A 25,439-nucleotide genomic window follows, 5' to 3' on the forward strand; every position below is an offset into this window, starting at 1 on the left:
TGCGCGGGGCGGAGGGAGCGCGGGGCAGTTGGACGGCGCCGGAGAGAGCAGCAATAAACGGCCGGTGGCCTGGGCTGCGAGCCGACAATACCCGCAGCCGCCACCACCACCACCTCCTCAGCATCGACTTTGGCGGACCCCACTACCGTCCACATCAATGGAGATGGAAAGGAAGCGTTTCGAGTGCTCCGCACTCCCCTCGGGCTGGAAACGGGAAGAAGTGACTCGAAAGTCGGGCCTGTCGGCGGGCAAGAGCGACGTGTACTACTATAGGTGAGTGAGTGCTCGGGGCAGGGAATGAGGCCGAGGCCCTCAGTAAAAAGGCAGCTTTGCACCAAGAAATGGCTCCAGGGGTAGGATGGAGTCCTCCGCCCCTTGCAGTACCGGGGATGCGGTTCCTTGCTCTCGGCGTCGCTGTGCACTTTTACCCACTCTCTCCTCCCCTGTGAGCGGGCTGCGGGGATTGCAGCAGCTGCAGCTTTGTGCATTGTTGGGGCTCATTGTGGCCTTGGCCACGGTCAGTTCAATTTACCCTGATTCGACTAAAAGCAAACCCGTTTAGATCCGCCTACGCCTTAAACTTTCTTTCATAAACATTTTGCATGCGGTCGATGCAGTAACAAGTAACCGTGTCATTGTGCTAACTTTCCATAATCGCATCCTATTGTTCGTCTTTGCATTGTCACTCAATGCACTGACGTCTTCCCATTTAAAAGGCAACGCTTGACATGGACACTTCTGAAAGTTGCTTTCGACTGGGCTGTTGGGACAGTACTGCAATGTGAGCAGTTACATTTGCACCAAACGGGGTTTGTTGCACCTTGCATCTGCACCGGAAGCATAATGGCGAAGTCATGTAAATTCAAACTGATGAATATGTTGTCACCACCTTCTGTACATTGTACACTTTAGTAATGGGAGCAGTGCCAGTAGTAGTTACACACATGATTGTCAGGCTCATTCTGTATGCAGACTTAAAAATGCATTTAAAACATTTTTTTTAAATAAAACTTTTCATGGACGTTTGTAATTCTGTTGCTCCCTCCAGATTTGTGTCTAATGTTAAGGTTGGACAGTTTAGCACGTGGCAGTTTGTCAATGCTGTTTTTAAGTTACATTTACTATAAACTACAGAACTTTATAAAGTTGTGTAGTAGTTCCTGATGGCCAAGGTACTTTGCAAGCTAACCTGTTTATAATGTAGAGCAGGTCTTTGAGACTAGTTGTCCAGGTGGCCATTCTTGATATGCGAGTAGAGACAGTGAATGTTAGTAGAATTAGGGGTATCGCAGCCAAGCAGTAGACATGATGTCCATCCAGAGTTGCTAGATAGCGACCAGGAAAGGGAATATTGGTCTTATTTTCCTATTCCTGCCCCCTCCAGAGTGCTGAAGCAAGATTTTTCAAACATTCAAGCCTGACTTGAATGTTGCATCTTGCCATACAAAAGGTGATGCCTGTAGCAACCTGCTCCAAAGTAACTCCTTTGGGACTGGCTAGATGAACTGCAGTGGTTATTTCCAGTCCAAGAAATACCTGTGATCCTAAGTCACTGTCTTCAGGAGAGGCAGGATGGGGAAATAGATTGAGGGAGGAGGGAAGAGTGATACAAGTTGTAATTTAGTTAACAAGGCAGCAATTTTTACTGTGGCTTCATATTTTTTTTAAAGAAACTTAGAGATTGTGAGCTGTCATTTATTATTGACAAAAACTTGATTTATAACCTAAATTGCAAAGTCTGCAGTCAACTAAATGTTAAAAATTGTTGCATCTAGTCTAGGCACTATCCATGACTAGTACCTCATATCTCTGCTCACTGAAAGTGATATAGCTATGCACTTCTGCCTAGAATGCAGTAGGACTCTCTTTCCCAGTGTATCTTGGAGCCATCAATGCAGTAGGCATACAATTACATCTGTCACTATACCCGCAAAATAAATGTAAGGATTTATGTAGGAATGGCTCAGTTGAGTGTGTATGCACAGAATTACCTCATTATAATTAAGGGGAGGGGGGGAGAATCTCCCTAGTAGAAATTAATAATTGAAAATTTAAATATACCACTCTTATAAAAAAAGATGAGACAGCATCCTTTTTTTTTTTATAAGAGTAGTGATAAGTCCAAGGTGAAGTTATTTTGTTTGCTGCCACACGGTAATTTAAAAAAAAAACAGACATATAAATTGAAATGTATAATCATAGTCCTAATATGCTTAATTTGCGTTTATCTTTAGGTATGTCAGATGTACCAAATGGTACCACTATTATTTGTAAAGTATTTAGGCCTGCTCTTTGATTTTAAAAGTATATATTTATTTGTACAATGTGCAGAAATTCCCCAAAATGTATCCAATAATTATGAATATACATTATAAAGAATTTCTATCTTGCAGTAGTCAGGATAATCTGATTGTGTAATTGAGATAATGGCTTAACCCAGTAGACTGTCAGAAACTCCTATCTTGGAACAATTTTTTTTAATGTAGCTCATGTGGTGCACTGCTGGGGGGGGTGGGACAGCCATATCTATTTAGTTCCCCTGGCTCAAGAATCCAAGAAGTTGTGCAAGGGTGCACTATGCTGTGATACAACATTTGTCTTGTAGTCCCATAAGATGCTTTAAATCTGAAATCAAAAGTGCAACTTATTCCTAAATTGGGCGGGCTTTACAAATAGATATATAAACAGAAAATTACCAACTGCATTTAAGATTGAGAAGTATAAAATCTGCATTTGATTTGAAAAAAGGTCAAATGATCTAATGATGTGAGATTCACCTGCATTAATCAAGTGATATAAAATGGTAGAATATTTGAGAAGCTTACTATGGAATCCATAAAGAGAAGTTCAGAAATTGTACCTGCTGCTCCCACAATGGATGTACACACTATAAAAAATGAGCTTGGGACATATAACAAACAGAGTCCGTAAAGCTAGTTTTGTATTACACCATTCACAGGAACACACAGCTTTCAGAAACTTGGTTAGAAAACTGAAAATACATGATGCTTTCCATAAATCTTGCAAATCAAATCAAGCTGGCATCTCAGCGTTGCAAATGTTGAAAGTAATTGTTGAGTCTGCATTTATTACAATGACTGCACAATCTGAGAGTTGCTATGAAATTATGGATTTTTAAGTGAAGAGGTATTTGATAATTGGAAGTTTGTCTACGTGTTTGCCCGTGAAGCCATTGATTATTTGAGCAAATGATAGATCTCAGTTATTAGAATCAAATGAAGCAATCTGTATTGGATTTAACAGTCAGAAGTGTCCCTAAAATAGGAGTAGATACCATTGTGTAGCAACTGTATCATTTTGTCCCAGTGTTGCTAAGAACGGCCTACTACTGTTGCTTCAGCTGGCACCGCCAGAATTTCAGAGCACAAGATTTGCATTATTGTATGAAACCTGGGCCGGAATTTGCAGTCAGCTTTAACTCTCGACCTTAATTTGATTATAGCGCTGTCAAAAGGGATCCCTAGTCTTCAGCAGCAATTATGTCATCAAGCTGTCTTAAGCAGCCAATCACATTGAAGAATTCTCGGTCAACAAATCAGGAGATTAAAAAGCACTATCATTTCACTTTACAGAGGGCGAACTAAAGATTGGAACATACACAATGGGGTTAAGGTAGAAGCTGAAATATAAACTTTTAAAATAACTTTTTATTAATTTAAAAATCTAGTAATTTTTATCATGGAGAAATTTGACATACCACAAATATAAAATTAGTTTTTCAGGACGAGAATGGTTGTTCAGCAGTCGATATGCTGTTAAAACCCCAGTTACCCCTTTCCAACAAGGTTTCACTTTTTCTGATTTTATGGGATGTTTAACAGCGATTTATTAGATCGGAAAAGCTTGTTTCCATCAGTTCAACTGATTTTACTGTTGCTGGCTATGGGGAGTTCCACAGCGCAGCCTGTGGAGGAGCAGGGAATGACTGACCGCAATGTCAGGATTTCCGCTTTTAGATGCGCATGCGCTAAATCCTGAAGTTAGTCAGTTTCAACGGGGTAATGACAGCGAACGCTGAGAGTTTCGCCATCGTTACCACTGCAAAATCTGGGCCCTTCGCTTCTAGGAAACTTGAGTTGAAAACATTTCAACTGCTGGTTACTTACATTGTTGCACAAGACAAGGAAATACAAAACCTGTACATCATTTGCTTGGTGCTAACTGAGCAAAACCCTTTTGTTTCTGATACACAAGCTGCACTTGTAACAGATTTATTTAAGTTTGCCATGTGTGGCACAATATTCTGTGATAGTCTTTTATCTGCAACTCAAGCCACTCTTGAATTGGCAGATCCAATTGTTTTAAGTACTTAATGAAATTGGTAATAAAGAGACAGTAGCCAGGATTTTTGCCTGCATTGACGACACTAGGGATGTTTGCTCAGTTGACACATTGGAGCCTCTGACTGTTGAAACAACTGCAAAGCCATTTGAGAAGAATTGTGTCTGTTCTCTTCAAGACACTTTTTTTTTGTTGCTTTTGTATCTTGTTGAGCACAGGGCATTTCCATGTTGGTGTATTTCCCTATAGTTTGTCTTGGACTTGTGCACCATCTGCTATCTTTCCAAGACAGAGAACATGCCCTCCATGTACCTGGAAATAATTCAATGCAATAATGATTCAACTACTTGTGTATGTTAGATTTTCAGGATTAAATCTGAAGGATTTTGACAAATTTCATTTTCCTAAATCTGACATTCAAAAATGTTGCCTTGATACAACCCATGGACAGGACTGTGCTGTTAAATTGGGTATAATTGTTAATCACGTCCAAAGATCATCTTGCCTGCAAATAACTTCAACAAAATGTTTGCTTATGTGACATGTTCTTTATGTACTATATTGCAGTAACAGGCTTATCCGATGCAAGGTGGGAATGATCCAGTAGAAAAATGGTTCTTGTCAAAACTTGACTGGATCATCTAATGAAAGAACACCTTAATGACTTTTTTTTTTACAATTAATTTATTTTGAAGTGCAATCACATTTTTGTAGGTTAAAGGCAGCAGCCAATTTGTGCACAGCAATGTCCTTCAAACCACAATGAAATAAATGACTAGTTAATCTGTTTTTGTAGTGTTGATTGAAGAGTGAACACTGACCAGGCACTGGGGATATTTCATCTCCCCCAAAAAAGGGTAATAGTACGTCCACCTAAATGGGCAGATAGATCACAGTTTAACAACAAATCCAATCCGAAGGATGGCACATTGACAGTGCAGCACTCGGTCAATATCACATGGAAATAGCAACCTAGGTTATGTACAGGGGCTTGAAAATTAAACCTAGACTCTGAGATAAATGCTATCATATGACCTTTATTAGATATTAAAAGGTGAGATGATCTGCCACCATCAACATTGCAAATACTGGTGCATTCAAACAACAGACCAAAGGTTTCATTGTAAGTACAGTAAATGAAAAAAATGGATTTATTAAACTTTTTTCTGTTTGTCCAGTATAATCTAGATTATTCTATTTCTAGTGTAGAAGTGGTTCTTATCTTCCCTCTTCCCCAAGTTTTCCTTATAAACCCTGATATATTCTAATAACATTTTCTAAATTGGCCGAAATGTAGCATTGATGTTCAGCCGACGAGTAAAACTTGTGCAGTTCGTCCATTTTTCTAGCCAATGATGTAGAATTGCCACATTTTCCTGACAGTTGGTTGTATGACAGGCACCAACTATGCCACTTCATGTGGTTAATCTATTATGACAAAAGATCATTACATTTTTGGTTATTTACTTTAGCCTTGTTTTAATTGTAATTGGAAAAACAAGTATATGGTAAGTATAACCACTCCTTTTTTTTAAATTATAATCTATATATTTGAACTGGTGTGTTTGTACATATGTTCTGGATTATATTCTGGCATCATACTTCACTGATTTGCTTAAATTTCGCATTTGTAAAATGAATAAATTAGAACTCTGGTTCAGTCTTTTTTTAAGTGGTACATTTTCCTCAGTTCAATCAAACCACTCAAGCTGATTTTGAAAAAGCTTTTATCTCGCATTTTTCTTTACAAATGTACATATTTAGAGTTCAAAACAAAGTTTTTAATACAAGACATAAAATATTACATTTCACAATAATATGATTAAACTTGCACATACATTTTTTAATGTGTCTGCTTGCCTTCACTAAAGTATTTCCCTGAAAGGAGGGTGGGGCGGTTGGAAGGAGGTGATTGTGAGAAACCACAGTCTCTCAAAAGGAATTGATGTTTTTCATTATTCCCAGGGCACGCGCACAGAACTAGCATAAAATATAACTTTGAATATTTTGTGAGCCAATTATTGACACGCAACAACTTTCAATTAAATAGCAGCTTTATCGTAGTAAAACGCCATGTACTTTTTGGTTTCTTTATATATGCAATTAGAGGTGTTTATCAACTGAAAGAACTGTTTTCCAAGAACCAATCTAAAAACAGTTCATTATTTCTGGGGAAATCTTTTTTTTTAAAGTCACTATCTTTCCCCTCCCCCACCACTGTGCTACCATAACTATATTTTCTACCAAACACCAGATTCCTCTTCCATAGTGCTACCAAACCACAAGACTCCCTTCCTTTGCAGTCCAATCCCAATGCTGTTAAACTCCTGTATTGCTGCAAATCCTAAAACTGTCTCGTCTTTCCAGTTTAACAAATTCTCAGAACCCCCTTCCCTGTTTTTCCAAATTCACTTAACCCTCCCATATCCCTAGTGTTGCTAAACACCAAGTACTTTCTTTCCACTTGGTTGGTTCTAATCATGCTAAAGATCCTGGAATTTCATAAAGACGCATGATAAACATTGACTGCAAGGAACATATAACAATTAACACTGTTGATTTACAGCTGTCATCGCATTGTGAAATTTAATTTTTTTTTTAAATAGGATAAAATTTTGCGAATACAGTTAGATCTCGTGTCTGTAGCCCTGTTGTATGGCCTAATCCCCAATTGTTAAACAGCATTCTCTGTAAATCATTGAATAATGCCATAGGAAATTTACTAGTCTGTTTTATAATTCTTTTATAGGGTGTGGGGTGGGGGGCCTTTATTCTGTTAAGTCAGTTTTGTTTTTACTGGCAGTTGCCATCATTGCCAGCCCCAGTTGTTCGTATGCTCTGTCATTGATGTTTGATGTTTACAAATGATAGTTCATGATTGGATTGTACGGTTTTGGCAATTGATTAAATTGGGAAGTTTGGCCGTTTGTGTGTGTTCAATTTCTATGTGTGAAATAGAAAACTATAGGGTTTTTTAAATTAAAAATGAGAATTGCAGTACAGTAGTTATGACTAATTTACTTCATTTTTAGAAGGTGTCTTCCTAATGTTGTTAGGTCATCCACAGTAAGTAATATTCAGCATTTGGAGTCTTGCTGAGAGACAATGATAAAGTGTATGGATGAAAATTCAAGCCAAGCCTCTCTGATATGCATTTGCAGGTCTCATCTTGAGATTAAAAATTTCTGGTGAGTAGGAAGCCCAAATGCTCCTAACTAGACCTATAATCAGTACAGATCTTAAATACATTGGGAAATTGGATTGATGTTTGAGAGATATATTTCCAGCAAGAATAGTTCAAATATATATGTTATCTACATTATTTGTCATTTAAATTACTATTAGACCAATCCCTTGCTGTCTAAAGTGCTATCATTCTGAAGTTCTGGATTATCTCAGTGAAGGTGATTGGGTGGGAAGATACTTAATGCTTAATTATGTTCCATTTCCATCCCCCATTTTAAATTGTGTTTCTCCCCTCTTGTTTAGGTTGCCTGTACATCACGCACCATTCCCTGGCCAAGAAGAGAGGCAGGTGATCTGCTACCAGGCCTCTGCCAATGTAGCTCTTGAGCTGTCCACTAGGAGGTGCGTGAGAGTCCTTTTTCTTCCCCATGGGGAAGCGTGTGACACCTTCTCCTTCTCTAGCGTGATTGAGATCAGGAGATTGGTATGTGGGGATCATGGGGCCAAACGACTAACACTGTAGAAGTTCTAGAATTTCTGGGACTGTGTAAATGTTGTTACAAATTTAATTTCCTCGACTTTCAGCTTTAATATAATTTTCCCTTAAAATCTCCCTGTGCAGTTCACCTTTTCTGACTGAGAAAATGTTGTGGTGTTCTGCTTCCAGATCTCTCAATGCTGCTGTATAACCAGCTGCTTGGAGGTGTGTGAGAATAGCCTGAGAAATGGCACTTTTTTTCTCTCTCCCCTTCCCTTTGGTGAAGCTCCTGGCCATTACTTTGCATGGCTGTGATCAGCATCCTGTTATGTGGAACGTTGAGTGCTTCAAAATATGCTATTGTGCCACGCCAGAAGGTTAATTGTTAGTGATGTCCACTAGTGTGGATTCTACATGTTCTCTTGGACTGTCATGACTGGTCCCCTAACCTAAAACTGAAACGTAGATAATAAAAATATGATCACATACCATTTGATCAGCAAGTGGCTTTCATACTAGATTGCTGTTTAGTTGACTGGTAGTGTTATCTGTGACCCTGCAGAACAGTGGTTTCAGTAGCATGTCTACAGTATATGCACTTGTGTATGTGCCATGTTAGTCAGTAGGTTTTAGTTGCTTTGAAGTTAAGTTCTTTAAAAAAAAAAGTGGCAATATCTTATATAATGCAATAAGAAACACCTTTTTTTTTTGTTTGCATCACTTTAGCCCAAGTGGAAAGAAGTTCAGAAGCAAGCCACAGCTTGCGCGGTACCTGGGGAACTCTATGGATCTGAGCAGCTTCGATTTCCGAACAGGGAAAATGCTGATCAGCAAACTGAACAAGAACAGACAACGGCTGCGCTTCGACTCTGCCAACCAGGTCAAGGTATTCGAGATTTCGACATTTTCACCAGTTTATTGGATTTCCCAATGATTTGAAGAATGATCCGTGTGCCCTTATATTAATCCCTGATACTGATTTTTATCAACTCAATTGGCTTTTATATATCCTAAGATTGGAAGAAAAATGGACTCCATTCTTTGGAGGTTGAATTGCTCTGTAAACCTTAGTAGTTTCACTTATTTGAGCTTGGCATGCCAATGAAAACCTTGGAGATCTGCTTCCAGACCTCTACCAATACTGACTGTATAACCAGGTGCTTGGAGGTGTGTGAGAATTGCCTGAGATATGGAATGTTTTTCCTTCCTCCTTTTTGATCAAGCTCCTGGCTCTCACTTGGGATGGTTAAGATCGGCAACTTGCCAATTTTGAAAATCGGATATCTTCAATCGTGTGTAATCTGTTGTCACTGGTGGAAATGCTTGGGGAAACTAGAAATATCAGCATGCAATGCCTTTTGCATAAGATAATGATTTCTTTTTCATATTACATTTATTCTGTACTTTGGGGATGAACAAACAATATTCCTGGTTTTGCACTCCTGTGTTTTAATTTTCGTCGACCAAAATGGCATATCATCCTGGCCAGCAAGGATAATCTCTCACCTTTTTATCTTTTGTTACCTGCCTATTTGGATACTTTAGCTGCCACTTTCAAATTTGAATTCCAAAAGAAATTGAACTTGCAGTACTGAAATAATTAGTTGGACTGAGCATTAGAAAGTATTACCTGTCAACCCATTCTTAAAAGTAGATTAGTATCTTTTATTTTGCTGAAGGAACACTTCAGAACTATATTTGCACGTCTAAATCCAAACATTACAATTTTCTTGTGTAAAAATAGAAATCACATTTAAAGATGATGTGGAGGGATTTTTGACATTGGGCCTGGTAATTTTTAACATTTTAATTGTATGCTGGGCTTGTTGAAGTTGGGTAGCAGTGATTTGGTGTCCATTTTAGATTGGTGCAGGGTGACTACAATGGCAACATGGGTCCCAACACATGGGTGACGGCTGCTGGGCAATGTAAAGTTACAAGAGATAATTGTAACGTTGCATACTTTACACAACGCATCTATATTGAATGGGTTTAGGTTCACAAATATAAGTTTTGTTGCCTTTCCATTGGATATTTCATTTCAACTATTTATATTGTGTAATATTCAGTACTTGCTGCAAATTTATAGGACATTTGAGTGTGGTTTGTGTAACAATTGTTTCAATTGATATTCCTACAAGACATTACTCAAAGCTCAAGGATTAAGTGAGCCAAACGCTTATTATTTGAGGAGTGGTGGCATTAAAGCTGATCAGGAAGCACTTGGTCACACTTTTTCCCCCCCTTTTTTTTTCTTTTACTTTTCCCCTTTCTCAAGACAGACCAGTGCTCCAGTATAATGGTGATGGCTGTCAGCAGGCATTTGAAGGTGGAGGGCATCATGTCTGAGGATGATTCTGTCTGCCTATGTACACTATGCAGTAGGAGTGACGTTGGCGGTGGGGAGGGGGGGGGGGGTGGAATTGGTGGCTGAAGTGTAAAAATAAACAAATGCAGAGCAAGACTGTCCGATAAGTTTTTATATAAAAAAAATTGATGACAAACTAACTTTAGACCCCACTGAAATCATTGGGGAATTTGGACCTTGCTCTACACCACTGAATCGCATGGCACTCAATAAGAAATCATTATCTCTGTGGAAAATGCAAAGCTGCTGCGCTCCCCATATGTAATTTAATATTAGAAAAGCAGTGAATATAGTATTTATCATATACCATAAACAATCATCTTGTGGCAGTATGGAACTGTGCATTATAATCGTGTCTAAAAGTTTTTAATCTTGTATATTTTGTGTTAAATCTGACCACAAGTTTAAGATTTAAAGTTAATCTGTGGATTCTATGAAATGTGTTCAGCAACACATAGTCTAAAATGTGTAAAGTTGCTGCTAGTTGCAGCTCAGACATATATATTCAGTGATCACCTAACCATTTAAGTTATCCATACTCAAGAACTGATTGATATTTGCAGGGCAAACCAGATCTGAACACTTCACTACCTGTTAGACAGACGGCATCAATTTTCAAGCAACCAGTTACTAAAGTGACCAACCACCCCAACAACAAAGTAAAAATGGATCCACAGAAAGCTGTAGAACAGCCCCGGCAGGTAGCTGATGTTTAGTAATGTACTTGTAGATCGGTACAAAGTTCACGCAAAATTGCAACAACTTTTGGTATTTCTGTCATTTTATAAATTGGCAGAGACCCGTAAAACATTTGCGGTCAAATCCCTTCCTCTTCCACTTGCCCCGTCCTCCCGCCCTTCCCTCCCCCCGCCCCCAGCGCCCTTCCCTCCCCCCGCCCCCAGCGCCCTTCCCTCCCCCAGCGCCCTTCCCTCCCAGCGCCCTTCCCTCCCCCCGCCCCCAGCGCCCTTCCCTCCCAGCGCCCTTCCCTCCCCCCGCCCCCAGCGCCCTTCCCTCCCCCCCCGCCCCCAGCGCCCTTCCCTCCCCCCCCGCCCCCAGCGCCCTTCCCTCCCCCCCGCCCCCAGCGCCCTTCCCTCCCTCCTTCCCCCCAGCCCTTGTCTTCACCTCTCATACCTCTCTTCCCAAAGGTATTGATGATTGCAGAGGTGCTGTTTTAATGGCATCAGTAACATTCTGTCACCATGCCAAAATGAGGATGCTTCATGTGTAAATCTAGAGTGTTAGCAGGTTATTTGATGAAGCAGGACATTGATTCTGAGCTCAATTTTGTCGTCGTCGTCCCCACCTCCCACCCCAACCTCTGCACACACAGCAGGCACGTTGGGCAGTGATGACCGACCGATATAGTTTCGTATTTGCTCATGGTTTTTAAATGCTTTCCATTTTTATTTCTAATCAAAGCTCTCATTAAATTGCTCTTAGTTTTAAGATAATCCTGCTGTGTTTCCAATTAAAATATTTCTTCAACAAATGTATCTGTAGCACATTTGCAAAACGATTTACTTTTAAAAATATTTACTCTTTTCCTTAACACTTTTTTTTAGTTATTCTGGGAGAAAAAACTTACTGGATTGAACGCCTTTGATATTGCAGAAGAAATAATCAAGACTATGGATCTACCTAAAGGTCTACAAGGTGAGCACAACTTATAGTCTCATTGCCTGCTTTCTTATTTGGGATCAGGGAGGAGATTTTTAAAAATCTTGTGGAATGAATTTGCAGTTTGTGTCTCATGGGCTAAACCATCTGAAAATAATTTATCATTTTGATTTTGTGTACTAAAATTGAATAGTCATAAATTTGGAAGTTCATGCTATGATATGTTTCCATTCCAGCAGAAATAGGCAAGTTACTCTCAGCTTGATTTTAGCCTTCCAGCAGCTTCTTGCCATTTTTCACAACATGGCATGCATCAAGACTCTTTCTCTTCCCAGCCCCACCTGTGCTTCTAGGAGCTTACTCCAAAATCCACTGCAATTCAGCCCAATTAGAACTGCTCTTTGTAGCACAGATCACCCCTGCAGACACATTTCCCTCTTCTACCTCATGACAGTAGAAAACACAGCATATCTGCATGATCTGGCACCCTCTAATGAGAGGACAGGAAAAGAGTAAAAACCTGACCAGTCACTAACCTCTGCCCCTTCCCCTAGTCCTCAAAATAAGTTGGATAAATGAATCATGTACAGTCTGAAACAAAAAATGCACAGGTTGGAACTAGAGCTGGGCAAGCGCTGGGAGATTTTTGTAGCTTTTCTGCTTTGTTCCCTTATGCCTCAAGTGAGCAGAAATGAAAACAATATTCAAGGTGCGGCTTGACCAGAGCACTATATCACTTCAGCATGATGGCCTTGAACTGCACTGATTAAATGGTTCACTATCTTTGGGTAATTGTCCCCTCACTTTCAAAAACACCACCACCCCCTTCCTCAAAAAATCCCACCGTTGCCCCTTTGCAAACTACTGCCCCATCTCCAACCTCCCTTTCCTCAAGTTCTTAAATGTATTGTTGCCTCCCAAATCCATGCCAATCCTTCTCATAACTTGCTTTGTTTGAATCTTTCCGATCAGGTTTCCACCAGTGTCACATCATCGAAATGGCTCTAACCAAAGTCAGCAATGACTATCTCTGACTGACTATGGTACATTATCCCTCTTTGTTTTCCTCAGTCTCTCTACAACCTTTGACTCGCATGTCATCACCATCCCCTTCCAACACTTCTCCATTATCCAGTTCACTGGGACTGCCCTCACTTGGTTGCACTACTACCTATCCATAGTAGCTAGAATATCTCCAGCAATGGCCTCTCTTCCTGCCCCTGTACCGTTGGCTTGAGTCCCCCATCCCCCCACCCCCCCAAGGACGTATTCATGGCTCCCTCCTCTTCCTCATTTATATGATGCTCCTTGGTGAGATCATATGCAGATATGGGGTCAGCCTCTATACGTATGCTGATGACATCAGCTGTACCTCTCCACCAGCTCTTTTGACTCTCCACTGCTTGTCTGACATCCAGTCTTATCTGGGCCACTATTTCCTCCAGTTAAATAGTGAGACAGAAGTCATCGTCTTCAGCTCCCATCACGAACTCCGTACCATTACCACTGTTTCTTTCCCCCCTCCCAAGCGACTTCATTTGGGCTTAACCACACGGTTTGCAACCTCAGTGTCCTATTCGATCGTGAGCTGAGCTTCTGACCCTATATCTTCCATCACAAAAACTGCTTAATTCTATGACTAACATAACCTGTCCTGGCCAGCCTCCCATCTTCCATCCTCTGTAAACTTCAGCTTATCCACATCTCTTGTCCCACGTCCCAATCTCGCAACACGTCCCACTCACCCATCACACAATATTTGCTGACCTTCATTGGCTGTTGGTCCCCACAATACCAAGTTTAAAATTCTCATCCTTATGTTCAACTCCCTACGTAGCTTCATCCTGTCCAATTTCTAACCTCCTCCAGCCCCCCCCCCGGCCCCTAACCACATCCACCACGCAGATTCAAACCAAGGGAGTTGTGGGAAAGATTGGCATGGATTTGGGAGGCAACAATACATTTAAGAACTTGAGAAAAGGGAGGTTAGAGATGGGGCAGTAGTTTACAAGGGGACAACGTGTGTTTTTTTGAGGATGCATAAAAAGTCTCCCTTTACTCCACCTTCATCAGAGTGGCCTTCCACGGTCTAGACCTCCTGGAATTCCCTCCCTAAACGTCTCCTCCACTCCCTTTAAATCCTCCTCAAAACTCCCCTCTTTGACATATCTTTTGATCATCCTTTCTTATTTGGCTCACCATCTTTTTGATTACATCTTGGTGAAATGTCTTTCGATGCTTTTGCTACGTTAAAGGCGCTCTATAAATGTAAGTTGTTGATCTGGTAATATAACTCAATATTCTCAAAGAGCCAGCATGGGCACAATAGGCTGAATGGCTTTTTTCTGGGCTGTATCACTCTATAATTCTGTTTTGCTTTGTTAATTGCTGCTCTGCAATGACTGGACAAGTCAGAGTTGAGTATTTTACCACTTCCAGATCGCTTGATCTCTCCCATAATTAGTTTGACACCATTGATTACTGCAACCCCCCCACACTTAATTTTTTTTCCCCTTCCATTTGTATGAACTTGCATTTATCTATGTTGAATTTCATCTGCCATAGTTTTGTCCACTTGCAACATATTGTCTAGGTCCTTCTGTAATTCTTTGCCTGCTTCATCAGACTCGCTGCCCCCTTGTTTGCAACCGTTACCACCTTGTTTCTGAATACAGGTCATTTATCCAGATTAGAACTAGAAAGGACTTCAGCACTGATGCATGGGGCATTCTACTCAGTACATCTCACCATCCCAACAATTGCTTGCCTAACTAGTATCCACTGTTCTCTTTAGATAATTCCTTATCCATTCCCACATTTTACCCACTGCCTTAAGCCTGTGTAACCTTTTACGTGGAACCTTATCAAATGCTTTCTAGAAGTATAAGTATACTACTGAGTTTTCCAATATCTAATTAGGATGTCACTGTCAACAAAAAAAAAAACAGGAGTTATAAATGATCCCGCATTGATCCATAAACCATTTACAAGTTAACTTTAATCATCTGAAGAAACTGGCAGTCTTGCTTCTAAAAGTTTTTTTTTAAAGTTATCTAATCTGGGATATCAGTTACTTAAGAAAAGCAAGTGCCATGGGACTTGGGAAGATGACTATTGTTAACATTCTTGTTCATGAGAAAATTTTGATTAATAATTGAAACTACTTGCATATTTTCTTTTGCAGGTGTGGGGCCAGGATGCACAGATGAAACGTTGTTGTCTGCTATAGCAAGTGCTTTACACACCAGTTCCAATCCTATCACTGGCCAACTCTCTGCAGCAGTGGAAAAGAATCCTGGAGTATGGCTGAATACCTCTCAACCTCTCTGCAAAGCTTTCATGGTCACTGATGAGGACATTCGGTAGGAATACTAATTGTTCTGCGCTCAGTAACTATTACTTGAGGTATACTATTAAAACATATGAAAATATTGTGCACTGTAGCAATAATTTTAATATTTACTGTATTAGTTTGGAAAATAATTTTCCTTGAACATCTTGTCCCCTGGCAGAGATAGGATCTCACTGAAGACGAGATTTAATCTTTCAGATCGCGTCCAACACATTTCAGTCCGAGTCTAATACATTTAATGTTGGGGCCTTAAAAGGAGTGGCGTGGCGGCGACATGCCACTGCAAGGTACAGCATGAGCCGCTTCAGGAAGGTGCAGATTTAGATGGGGGCAATTGGATTGGACACCATCATAATCCAGGTCGCTGATTGGAGCGCGGGCAGGTACAGCAGGAGCGGCGTGGTCGGGGTGAAGGAGCGGTGAGAGATTGCAGAGCGACGTGATTGGGGCCCAGGAGAGGCGAGAGTTCGAGGCCCAGAAGAGGTGAGAGCCCAGGGGCAGCACAGGCCAGCCCACACCGCGATATGTGTGCGCACTAGGTCCGTGCAGCAGAGCTGGTCTCCGGTCGTCTTGGTTAATTCTTGCCACTGGACCGAGACCCAGCTCTGTCAAGCCCATGTGGTGGCTGATGTGCAACGGCCACCACACGTTTAAAATAAAAAGTCCACGCACAGGCATCTTCCACCCTTCAATATTTAGTTCGGGACCTGGAATATCAGGTACCTCGTTGTAACACCTGTGAACTCATCCCCTTTTTGGTGTGGAAGCAAGTCATCCTTGATACGAGGGACTGCTAAGAAGAATAATAATACATTTAATGGTTACCTGCTTATTGAAAGATGACGATTGTTAGAGCAGGGTGTCGAGCTTTCAGTGGTAAATACAATGATTAGTTCCCACAGGACCTCCAATAATGGAGAAAAATGGGAAATATTTTTGTGTTGGTGTTCTAAGTTGGTTAGTTTTATCTCATGATGTTCCCTCAGATTCTGGAGCATCTTCAGCATTCAACATCGGTTTAAAAATCATTTGTTGTTTAGGTTTGTGTTGCTGTCATAGTTTTCCAGGATACTTTGTGTTTGAATCATTGAAGGATAACCTGTTTTATACACATGTCGGCAATACAGGTATTAGCATTGGTTTGGCTTGTGAAAGTGATTAAATGCACGCTTATAGTTTAGTCATGTTTGTGGCATTCTGACTTGAGTAATATTTTCGGATTGTTTGTTTTCTGTGATTCAAACACCATAGACACAAAATGAATGGTTGAGCGCATTCTGTAGGGGAGATTGAAGCTTTTTCTCCACAGCTGATTCGCGGGCCTTGCTTACTCGCATGCTAAAAACTACTTTCCAGAATTAATTGCAGAACAACAATGCTTTTTGGAAGTTCAGTCCTGACCATTGTACCGTTCCTCCATAGGGGCATTACCATCCCTTTCTTTCCCCACCCCTCACCCAGCACACTGAATGCTACTACTTTGATTGATTTGTTTTGCTGGTGTGTGAAGCAGGCTTCAATGAAGAAAGATTACCTACCTTGTCGGATCATCTTTCTTTGAATATTATGTATTCTTCACATGTCACACTCGTACCTTTCCACCTCCACAGCTGCTTGGATATCTTTTTTTGATGGGGGGAGGGAATGGAGAGGAGTTATAGGTGAATAGTGAGTCAATTTCAGTTTAGCTTCAGGTCAAAATGAACTGGCATTATGGTGAAGTCCTTGTACAACTGGAGACCAAATGTGCACCACCTATCTGTAACATCATTTCTTGTGCATTAATTATACATGGTTTTCCCAAATAATTAAGTTACTACAAGTTAGGTATACTCTCTTCCTGTATGGGAGACTTAGATCTTGGACCCTGACAAATGAAAACATAACTTACTCGGGTTGCAGTTGATTTTTTTAACTAGAAAATGGGCATGCCAATTACCCTTAAATACCACTCTTGTTTCGAGTGGTTTTGAGATGGTGAAGGGTTGGATTTGGATCAAGAACAAGTTTGATTTAGAAACTAATTTACAATAAACTTGCTTTTGGCATGATCAAGTCAATCAAAATTAGTCCCACTTCTAAGTGAGCCATAGAAGTTTACAGCACAGAAGGGAACTCATTTGACACTTTACGCTGGCTCTTTGTTAGTACAATCTAAAATGAATCCCACTGCCCTGTTCTCTCTCCATAGCCTTGTATCTTTCTCTGCTTCAAATATTTATCCAATTTTCTCTTTAAAAGCAGCATTGGTCTCAATCACTTCCTGGTACAATAACCCCTGTGTAAAGAAATTTCCCCCAACTCCTCCTTGCATTCTTGGTGATACTGTTAAATTACTGACCTTTATCACCAACTCCCCAACAAGAGGAACTAGTCTTTCACTATTCACTCTTATCAAAACTCTTCATAATTTTTAAAAAAAACTATTAAATCTCCCATTAGCCTTCTATGCTCCAGTGGAAATAGTCCCAGTATCTCGAGTTTCCTCAGGCCCAAAATTGCCCAGGAGTTGCTCCATTTCTTTTGGAGCAACTTGATTTTTCTGGAGTATCTTAAAAATCCCCATTTTGCACATTCAATTTGCGCCAGTGTAAGTAAGTGAGTGAGTTAGGATTTTTTTTGTTTAGTTTAGTTTTTTTCAAAAGGGGGCGTTACCAGCCACTTATGCCAGTTTTGGCCATTTAAGCCACTTTGGACAGTTAATAGTTGCTCCAAACTAACTTAGGCCAGCTTATGTGGCCACTTGTGGCCATACAGAAAACCCTTGTGGAGAGTTAAGAAATCAGCGCAGGTAGTAGATACATTCTAAAGCACCAAGACTTACAGAGCACAAAAATAAGCATTCAATAACAAATAAAAAATAGAAGGAAGTGGAAAGGCCCTGCACCTAAAGCACCAAGACTTACTTTTAGTGCTTTGTAATAAGCAATCAATAACAAAAAAAATAGAAAGAAGGGGAGAGGACCTACACTTAAAGCACCAAGACTTACAAAGCACTAAGCAAAGCACAAAAAGTAATAAGCAATCAAAAACAAAAAAAATAGAAGTCCTACCTTCATCTGACCACTCGGCCAGGGATAGGGTCGGCAACTGGAGCATCGGGACCCTCTCTCAGGCTACAGGACATGCTGGGGGCGAGGAGCTACTGCGCATGCGCGCACACTCGAACGCGCATGTGCAGATGTCCCAGCACTGTTTTCAGCGGCGGAACGCTGGCTCTGCCCCCAATCCACTGCCCACATTACGCCACCACCGAGGAGAGGCCGGACAGCGGCCAAAGTCAGGAGGAAGATTTTCGGTGCACTTGGAACAGGACAAAAGTGGCACACCTCGGGTGAGCGCGCCAAAAATCGGCAGGGGGCAATTTTGAGCCCCTCACAACTATAGAACGTGCCACCATCCTGATAAATCTATGCTCTCAAGTCATAGTTTGGCACATTTCTATAATAGTGCTCAACTCTGTACACCCCACACTATCCAGTATTTTGTATAAATTCATCATTACTACTTTATTCTTGTACTTTTGCTCTTTGATTGCTTACTGTTAACCAAAGGTATTGAGGGATATGGACCAATGGCAGGTATATGGAGTTAGGTGGCAGATCAGCCATTATCTCATTGTATGGCGGAGTAGGCTCGAAGGGCTGATGGCCTACTCCTGTTCCTATGTTCTTATTTATAAAAAGCCAACAATTTTTGGTTTTTTTATGACCCCTATACTCCAGTATAAGAAAACAAAAGTTGTCCCCTATGGTACATGACTTCTCGTCTGAACAGCATCTGTTTACCCAACTCTTTGTTTCCTGTCCATCGACCAGCTTGATATTCACAAAGGGTGATAGATGTTTGGAACACTCTTCTGCAAACGGCAATTGATGTTGGATCAGTTAATTTTAAATCTGAGATTGATAGATTTTTGTTAACCAAAGGTATTAAATGGGGCAAAGGCAGGTCTATGGAGTTATGTCGCAGATCAGTCATGATCTCATTGAATGGTGGTACAGGCTCAAGGGGCTAAATGGCCTACTCCTGTTCCTTTTCCTCCCAATCCCTCTGTTAGAAGAGGTTACACAAACCTGGGTGTCAACTTTTTCTGCCACTGTTGTCAGTGTCATGTGCGATTACTATCTCCCATTCACATATCAAACATTGTTGTAAAAATGCTTACCAGCACTCTGAATCCAATCCTAAAAGTTAATCTTAAATTACATTTGATATCTCTAAGTTGTACCATTAGCAATGACCAGTTAACTTTAAATGAATGACTTACTTAAATTAAAACTTATGGTGCCATGTAATATTTGGACATCTTTTAAATTTAGGATGTGTAAGTGAGCTTTGCTTTGCATGTACTTGCAGTAAAATCACCCACCCTTGCTGCTGTTCTGATCATCTAAACACCCCTACCTATAATCTAACTTGTGACAGTATTTCATTGAACTAATTATAATCAAATGGAAAAGTGAAGACAGTTAATTAATTTCTTCCCCCTTCCCCTTTGGGGAATTTGCACTCGTTTGGCTTCCTAGTTAATTTCAAGTTAAGTCCATTTATCTCAGGCATTCACCTTGCTAATACCTGGCTGCTGAGAGAATGCAGAAGAAAATGCTTACTGTGACAAATTCTCTCAAATCTTAAGTCTGCAATGTAGTCAGTTCTCTGAAAGTTGGGTTGTTTATATATTTTGATGGGGTAAAAAAAATTGTCAAGGCCATTTCAGTTACAGGGGAAATAATACTGATTTATTAGGATTAATATTTAATTGGGGGCTGCTTTTGTTCAAAGCAAAAGAAAAAGTACCGAACTACAAGAATAAGCAACTTTACATCTTTTCTGGCATTGAGTCAAACAGTTGCAGGCCCACAATTTGCAAACATTGCTGACAATCATTGCTCACTTCAGTGAGGAACAATTGACCAGGCAGAAATGAGAGATGATTCATGAGGTGGAAGTGGAGAGATACTGGTTTAAAGGTGGCCAATGGATCTGTGCTCATACCTCCCAATGCTTTTAAAATTCTTGCATGGTCCACAGTAAAAGGCTCCATGATCCAGAAATAGACCCTAGCACACCATTTGAGATTTGTCTGTTGTGTAACACTGTTATTTGATCAGCCTTGAAGAACTAGCTGAGCGTACCACTATTAAAATATGCACATGTATTTATTGCAGGAAGCAAGAAGAACTTGTACAACAGGTGCGGAAGAAGTTGGAGGAGGCACTGATGGCTGACATGCTGGCACATGCTGAGGAATCTGGAAAGGAGTCAGATATAGCACAAGATAAAGAGGAGGATGTATAGCCAAGGTATCTTGAGGATGTGGAAAATCTAGGTGTTTGTCCAATTTCTGTGAACTTTTATAGGTTGCATTGAGCTTACACTGACGAGACATACATCGCAAAATATACGTTTTTTCATTCAGCATCCTCCATACTCTGCTGGAGTTGAACCAGATTGATGACGTGGGAAAGCGACATAGTGGTTGACAGCCACTTTTGGTAGCAGTATATGGTGAAATTGTCTAATCCCAATCTGCGCAGTACCCGTGCTGCATACAAGTTCCTCTACCCAGGAAAGCATTTCTTGTCCATGAATCTAATATTTACATTTAAAATCTCTTATTTTTGGATAGGCGTCTTTAATTTATAGTTTTGTTCCTGAATTAATGAGATTGGTTATGATTTTTTAATCAGTTGCTTGTACTATCCTCTATTTTCTTGCTTAACCTTGTCTTAGTTGACAAAAGAGCCACAGATTTCGCTTTAGGGTGCCAAATAGAACCGTGTTGACTTCAAGCCAAATAAAAGGCTTTAATGCTGCATGTCACTTTTTTGTCTGCTTACTGGGACTGGCTTCATATAATGTCGAGAATCAATTAAGAATGTGTTAGTTAATAAGCATAAGCACAAAGGAAAATCTGACCAGTTGACCAACGTTTCTGTACGTACCAGTACTGAACATGGTTTATGTCGTCCCCTGTTAGTCTAATTCTATTAAAGAAGGCAACCAAATACAATTCCTATGTGCCTGGTGCTATTGTCATACCAAGGGAGACGGCTCAACACTAAACCTGAAGAGGGTTTGGGCCAGAAATGTACAGAATGCTCCAGTTGGAAATGGGAGGAGCCATCTCCCAAGGAGAAGGATGGTCCATCTGGGGACCACTTGCTTGATTTAAAGAACCTTTTAATGTGTTCAAAGCCTTGAGCTGCATTTCCTACATTCTAACACTTCAAAAGTACATCATTGACTGTAAAGCGCTTTGAGACAACCTGAGGTTGTGAAGGGCACGATATAAATGCAAGCCTTTTGACCATTCTACAATTGTATGATGTCATTCCGGATGTCCCTACATTTGGGATGGAGCCTCACCCTTGTATCAAATCTCCTAAAGCCACTAACCCTATAGTTTTATATGATTGGTCATGTCTGCTTTCCTTTGCACCACCACCCAGGGGTTTGGGCTGATATACAGACATGCCTCAGATTGTCTGTCACGTGATCCAGGTTCAATCACCATGGCTTCAGGTGATAGAAAACAGTTTATGGTCCTTTTCAAGATCAGTCGCCCCACTCACCTCCCCCATCCATTGAGGTCCTACATCAGACTATCGAAATGCAGCAACAGGCTGTAGTGCATCATGTCGACACAGGCCCATGCTCTCTGGGCTAGCAACTTGGTTTGCCCGCTGACTTGGCTGTGTTTTTTGCATTCCTTTTGTGACTGCCCTTTTCCATTAAATTATATATGTTGAAGATGTTGTTGCAGTCAAGTGGGGGAGGTTTGAGACATTCAAATGCTACCAAACGAATCTTCAGGTAATTTGCAGAATGGGGCAAAAAGGCTGTACTCCCCATTGCTTATACACATGCCCTGCCCAGAAGCTTAGAGAGGGATTCCAGCAACTGTCCTTTTGTGGCTTTGGCTTGAGTTTCAAATCCATGTATTACTAAGAAGGAAAGGTTTAGGGCAGTAATGTTGTTTCAAGCCATTCAGGTGATGTATCCAGGTGATTACCTGGCCTAGTTAAACTCCAAAATGCTAATTTCCATGTCACCATTTGGACATGTCAGTACAGGTATCTCGGGTTTATTTTTTCTCTCTAAATCATACCTCAATTTAGGTAGTTTTTTTGCCCCCACGTGGATGGGTGTGTGTTTAAGCTGTTAAACTGGGCTTCAAGTAATTTGGCACTTGTAAGCTCGGGCAGCCCTTTAGAAAGAATTTCTAGTATGCTAATTAATACCACAAGTCTCACTCTGACACATCAGGCATAAAGAACATATTCCTATTTGTCTCTTCCGTTATTGATGTAAATGCTTGGGCCAGGAAGTAATTTGATAGTACTCAAAACCACAATTTCCATCTTTTGAGCCTGGGGTTGAATCCAGCTCAATTTAATTTTCTTTCTGGCACCTAAATGTTCAAAGTGAGATGATTTTGGGCATCTCGAGCTTACATGGGCAATCTTTTACCTTCTAATTTATTACATATAGGCAGTTTCATGCACCAAAAATGACCTGTCACTGGCTTGTACCACAGTGTTTAAATTGAATGGGCTCACTGGGAGGGAGAAAAAGATGATTGTGGAGGCCATAAAATATGACTGTTTCTGCTATTTATGATAGCCTGGATATTATACAAGATGCATTATAACTTTCCATATATTTTAAAAGTTCCAGTTTGCTATTATAAATGAGCGCTTGCCATCATCTGGTGATGCTGGGTTATCATACATTGCTGAGGGGAGCTTTATCTGTCCCGAGAATGTTTTCTCACTAAGGCCGTGTGGCTTGGTACCACATCTTTGCTTATTATACCATTGGGGAGCTCACATCTTTGATGTCAATGCAATGTTTCTGGCTAAGCCATTTGAAATACTTGCTGAAACATACTGTGCGGCCAGCTGCGTCACTCTACATTTTTAGTATAATATGCTCTCACTCTTTGGAATATAACTCTGTCCTTTGACATCTGGAGACTGAGTCAGAATCTAAAACTAGTCAGAAATCTATAGCAAGTCTTCAATGAAATTCAGTTTATGCCAATTTATAATTGGCACAAATAAAGGAAGGTGTTGAGTGAATTAGCAAAGAGGCTTAATGCTTGCCTACAACAATATCTGATCCATTTTATTCTGCAATATGAATTTTCATTTGTTTTCTTGGCAGGATATTATTAGAATCCAATATTTTTCAGGGAAGTGTGGACATAAAGATGAGTGAAAATATTCGTAAGGATGCAAATCACTGAATTATTGAATCATTTGGAATTTCCACATCCAAACTGGTTTATAATATGTTTGAAGAACTACTTTTCCAGTTTAAAAAAAAAAAAGTGCTTTTTGTCAGATGGAAACAGTCATTGTGATGGGCATGTAGACCATTGCCAGTAATCATTTTTAAACCTGAAGTTTGTTTTTATATGCTCACATTTTTTTAAAGCTATGTAAAATACTGTAAAATTTGATATGTGCAAGTTGTCTATTGGTAGGTATATCCTTTTGTTTGTGGTTTAATCGTGAAATAAGCATATGTACATCTTTGACTAGAGCACTAAAGAACGAATCCAGTATTTCTAGTTTTGTATGTTACGTTTCTAGAATATTGTATTCTTAATCCTGTAATGAGGTATAATGGAAACTGCATTCATGCATGTTCTGTGGAAAATTGTTTTGAAAGTGTTTTTATAATGCATGTTTCCAATTCTTCCCCACCCTCAGTCATTGTACATTATGTGTAGTGGAACCAAACTGTAAAAGCTGGAATAGCTTGTCAATAAAATCTCATTGCTAAGTGTTTTCTATTTGAACTGGTGCTATTTTGGAGGTGAACCCAAATATTCCATGAGATTAGGTTATAGGGTGCCTCACAGTAGTTCTCACCTCAGTTTTTGATTCAGTTGCAGCCTATATATACATGTAATAACTGCCAAAGATGCAAAGTAAAAGTAGTTTGAGTCTCAATCCACAGCAACAAAAAAAAGCCCGTAATAACACAATAGACATTATTAAAAGACCCATAAAAGAATTGTCATGCTTTGGGATTTTTTGTTTTATGGATGAGATGTCTCGCAGATTTAAAAAGCTGAGGCAAAGGGTATATTTGCAATTGGGTCAAGCATTGAAGATGTATTGATGATAAACGAGCCAGGTTTTAGAAGTTTGTTCTGAGTTCTGTAGTTAGTTGAATCAAGGTCAGATTTGATGGCATCTCTTTACCAGTACATTCACTTGCTGTCTTAATCTATTTTATTTTAATTTGTATCTCGCCTTACCTCAGTGTTCCAATGTGCCTTGGGAAAGATTGGATAAGGGTGCATGCGAAAGATATTAGCTATCCAGCTCAGATCATAAGAAATCACAAGACTGCAATGAGCCCAGGGGGTTTGGGGGGTGGGTCGGGGAGGGGGAGGGGAGGTGCTGTTGAACGTGATCGTAGGAAATCATAAGACTGCAATGAGCCTGTTTGGGGGGGTGGGTGATCGAAAGGTGGTGTTGCACCCCATGTTATGCTACAAAATTAGTAAGAAAGACTTGCTTATATATAGCACCTTTCACAACCTCAGGAAGTCCCAAAATGCTTTACAGCCGATGAAGTACTTTAGAAGTGTTGTCACTTTTTAGTAATTTAGGAAACCTTGCAGCCAATATGTGCACAGTAAGATCCCAATATGATAATGACCAGATCATCTGGTTTAATGGTGTTTGAGGGATAAATGTTAGCCAGAACACTGGAAAAAACTCCCCTACTGCTCTTCAAAATAGTGTCATGGGATCTTTTACATCTACCTGAGATTTTGTGCTGAAGTCTCTGGAATGGGGCTTGAACACACAGCCTTCTGACTCCGAAGTGAGAGTGCCACCACTGAGCCACAGCTGACACCTATTGGACAATACAGGCACATTCCTGAAAGCACTGTATCTGCGAGAATATCAAATGCAGATCTGAAACTGGCAATCTTGAACTGTAATACTCCTTTCTATCTGTCAACCTGCCAGATGTGCAAGTTAAACCTACATGAAATGTAGTTTACAAAATATTTTGTTTGCCTATTTTCATGTGACATTTTCCTTATGTTAGAATCTTGTGCTTTGCAAAATTGAGCAAATGGCTTTCAATGTCCCTGTCAACAA

General features: G+C 40.3%; 1 protein-coding gene across 4 annotated transcripts; it reads left to right on the forward strand.

Annotated features, from left to right (window-relative positions):
• Window positions 1-24,102, forward strand: mbd3a (methyl-CpG binding domain protein 3a). 4 transcript variants are annotated; one of them, XM_070859796.1, is made up of 8 exons: window positions 1-273; window positions 7,792-7,890; window positions 8,693-8,852; window positions 10,898-11,035; window positions 11,897-11,987; window positions 15,136-15,313; window positions 20,475-20,609; window positions 23,476-24,102. In XM_070859796.1, exons 1-7 carry the CDS (start codon window positions 158-160, stop codon window positions 20,602-20,604), a joined length of 912 nt encoding a protein of 303 aa, XP_070715897.1. In that variant the 5' UTR covers window positions 1-157; the 3' UTR covers window positions 20,605-20,609; window positions 23,476-24,102. The 4 variants fall into 4 exon arrangements, with proteins under 4 accessions (XP_070715897.1, XP_070715898.1, XP_070715899.1 ...); XM_070859797.1 differs by having other exon boundaries at window positions 8,693-8,846; XM_070859798.1 differs by lacking the exon at window positions 7,792-7,890.
• Window positions 24,103-25,439: the final 1,337 nt, after the last annotated feature.

Source organism: Pristiophorus japonicus, chromosome 18 (assembly GCF_044704955.1).
Source record: "Pristiophorus japonicus isolate sPriJap1 chromosome 18, sPriJap1.hap1, whole genome shotgun sequence".
Classification (NCBI taxonomy): Eukaryota; Metazoa; Chordata; class Chondrichthyes; family Pristiophoridae; genus Pristiophorus; species Pristiophorus japonicus.

What these genes read in the sequence shown, in the direction of transcription:
- mbd3a (XM_070859796.1), top strand. Translation starts at nt 158, where the DNA reads ATGGAGATGGAAAGGAAGCGTTTCGAGTGCTCCGCACTCCCCTCGGGC. An exon ending in ACTCTGCCAACCAGGTCAAG is followed by an intron (nt 8,853 to 10,897) that starts GTATTCGAGATT and finishes TGATATTTGCAG; the next exon opens with GGCAAACCAGATCTGAACAC. An exon ending in CTGTAGAACAGCCCCGGCAG is followed by an intron (nt 11,036 to 11,896) that starts GTAGCTGATGTT and finishes ACTTTTTTTTAG; the next exon opens with TTATTCTGGGAGAAAAAACT.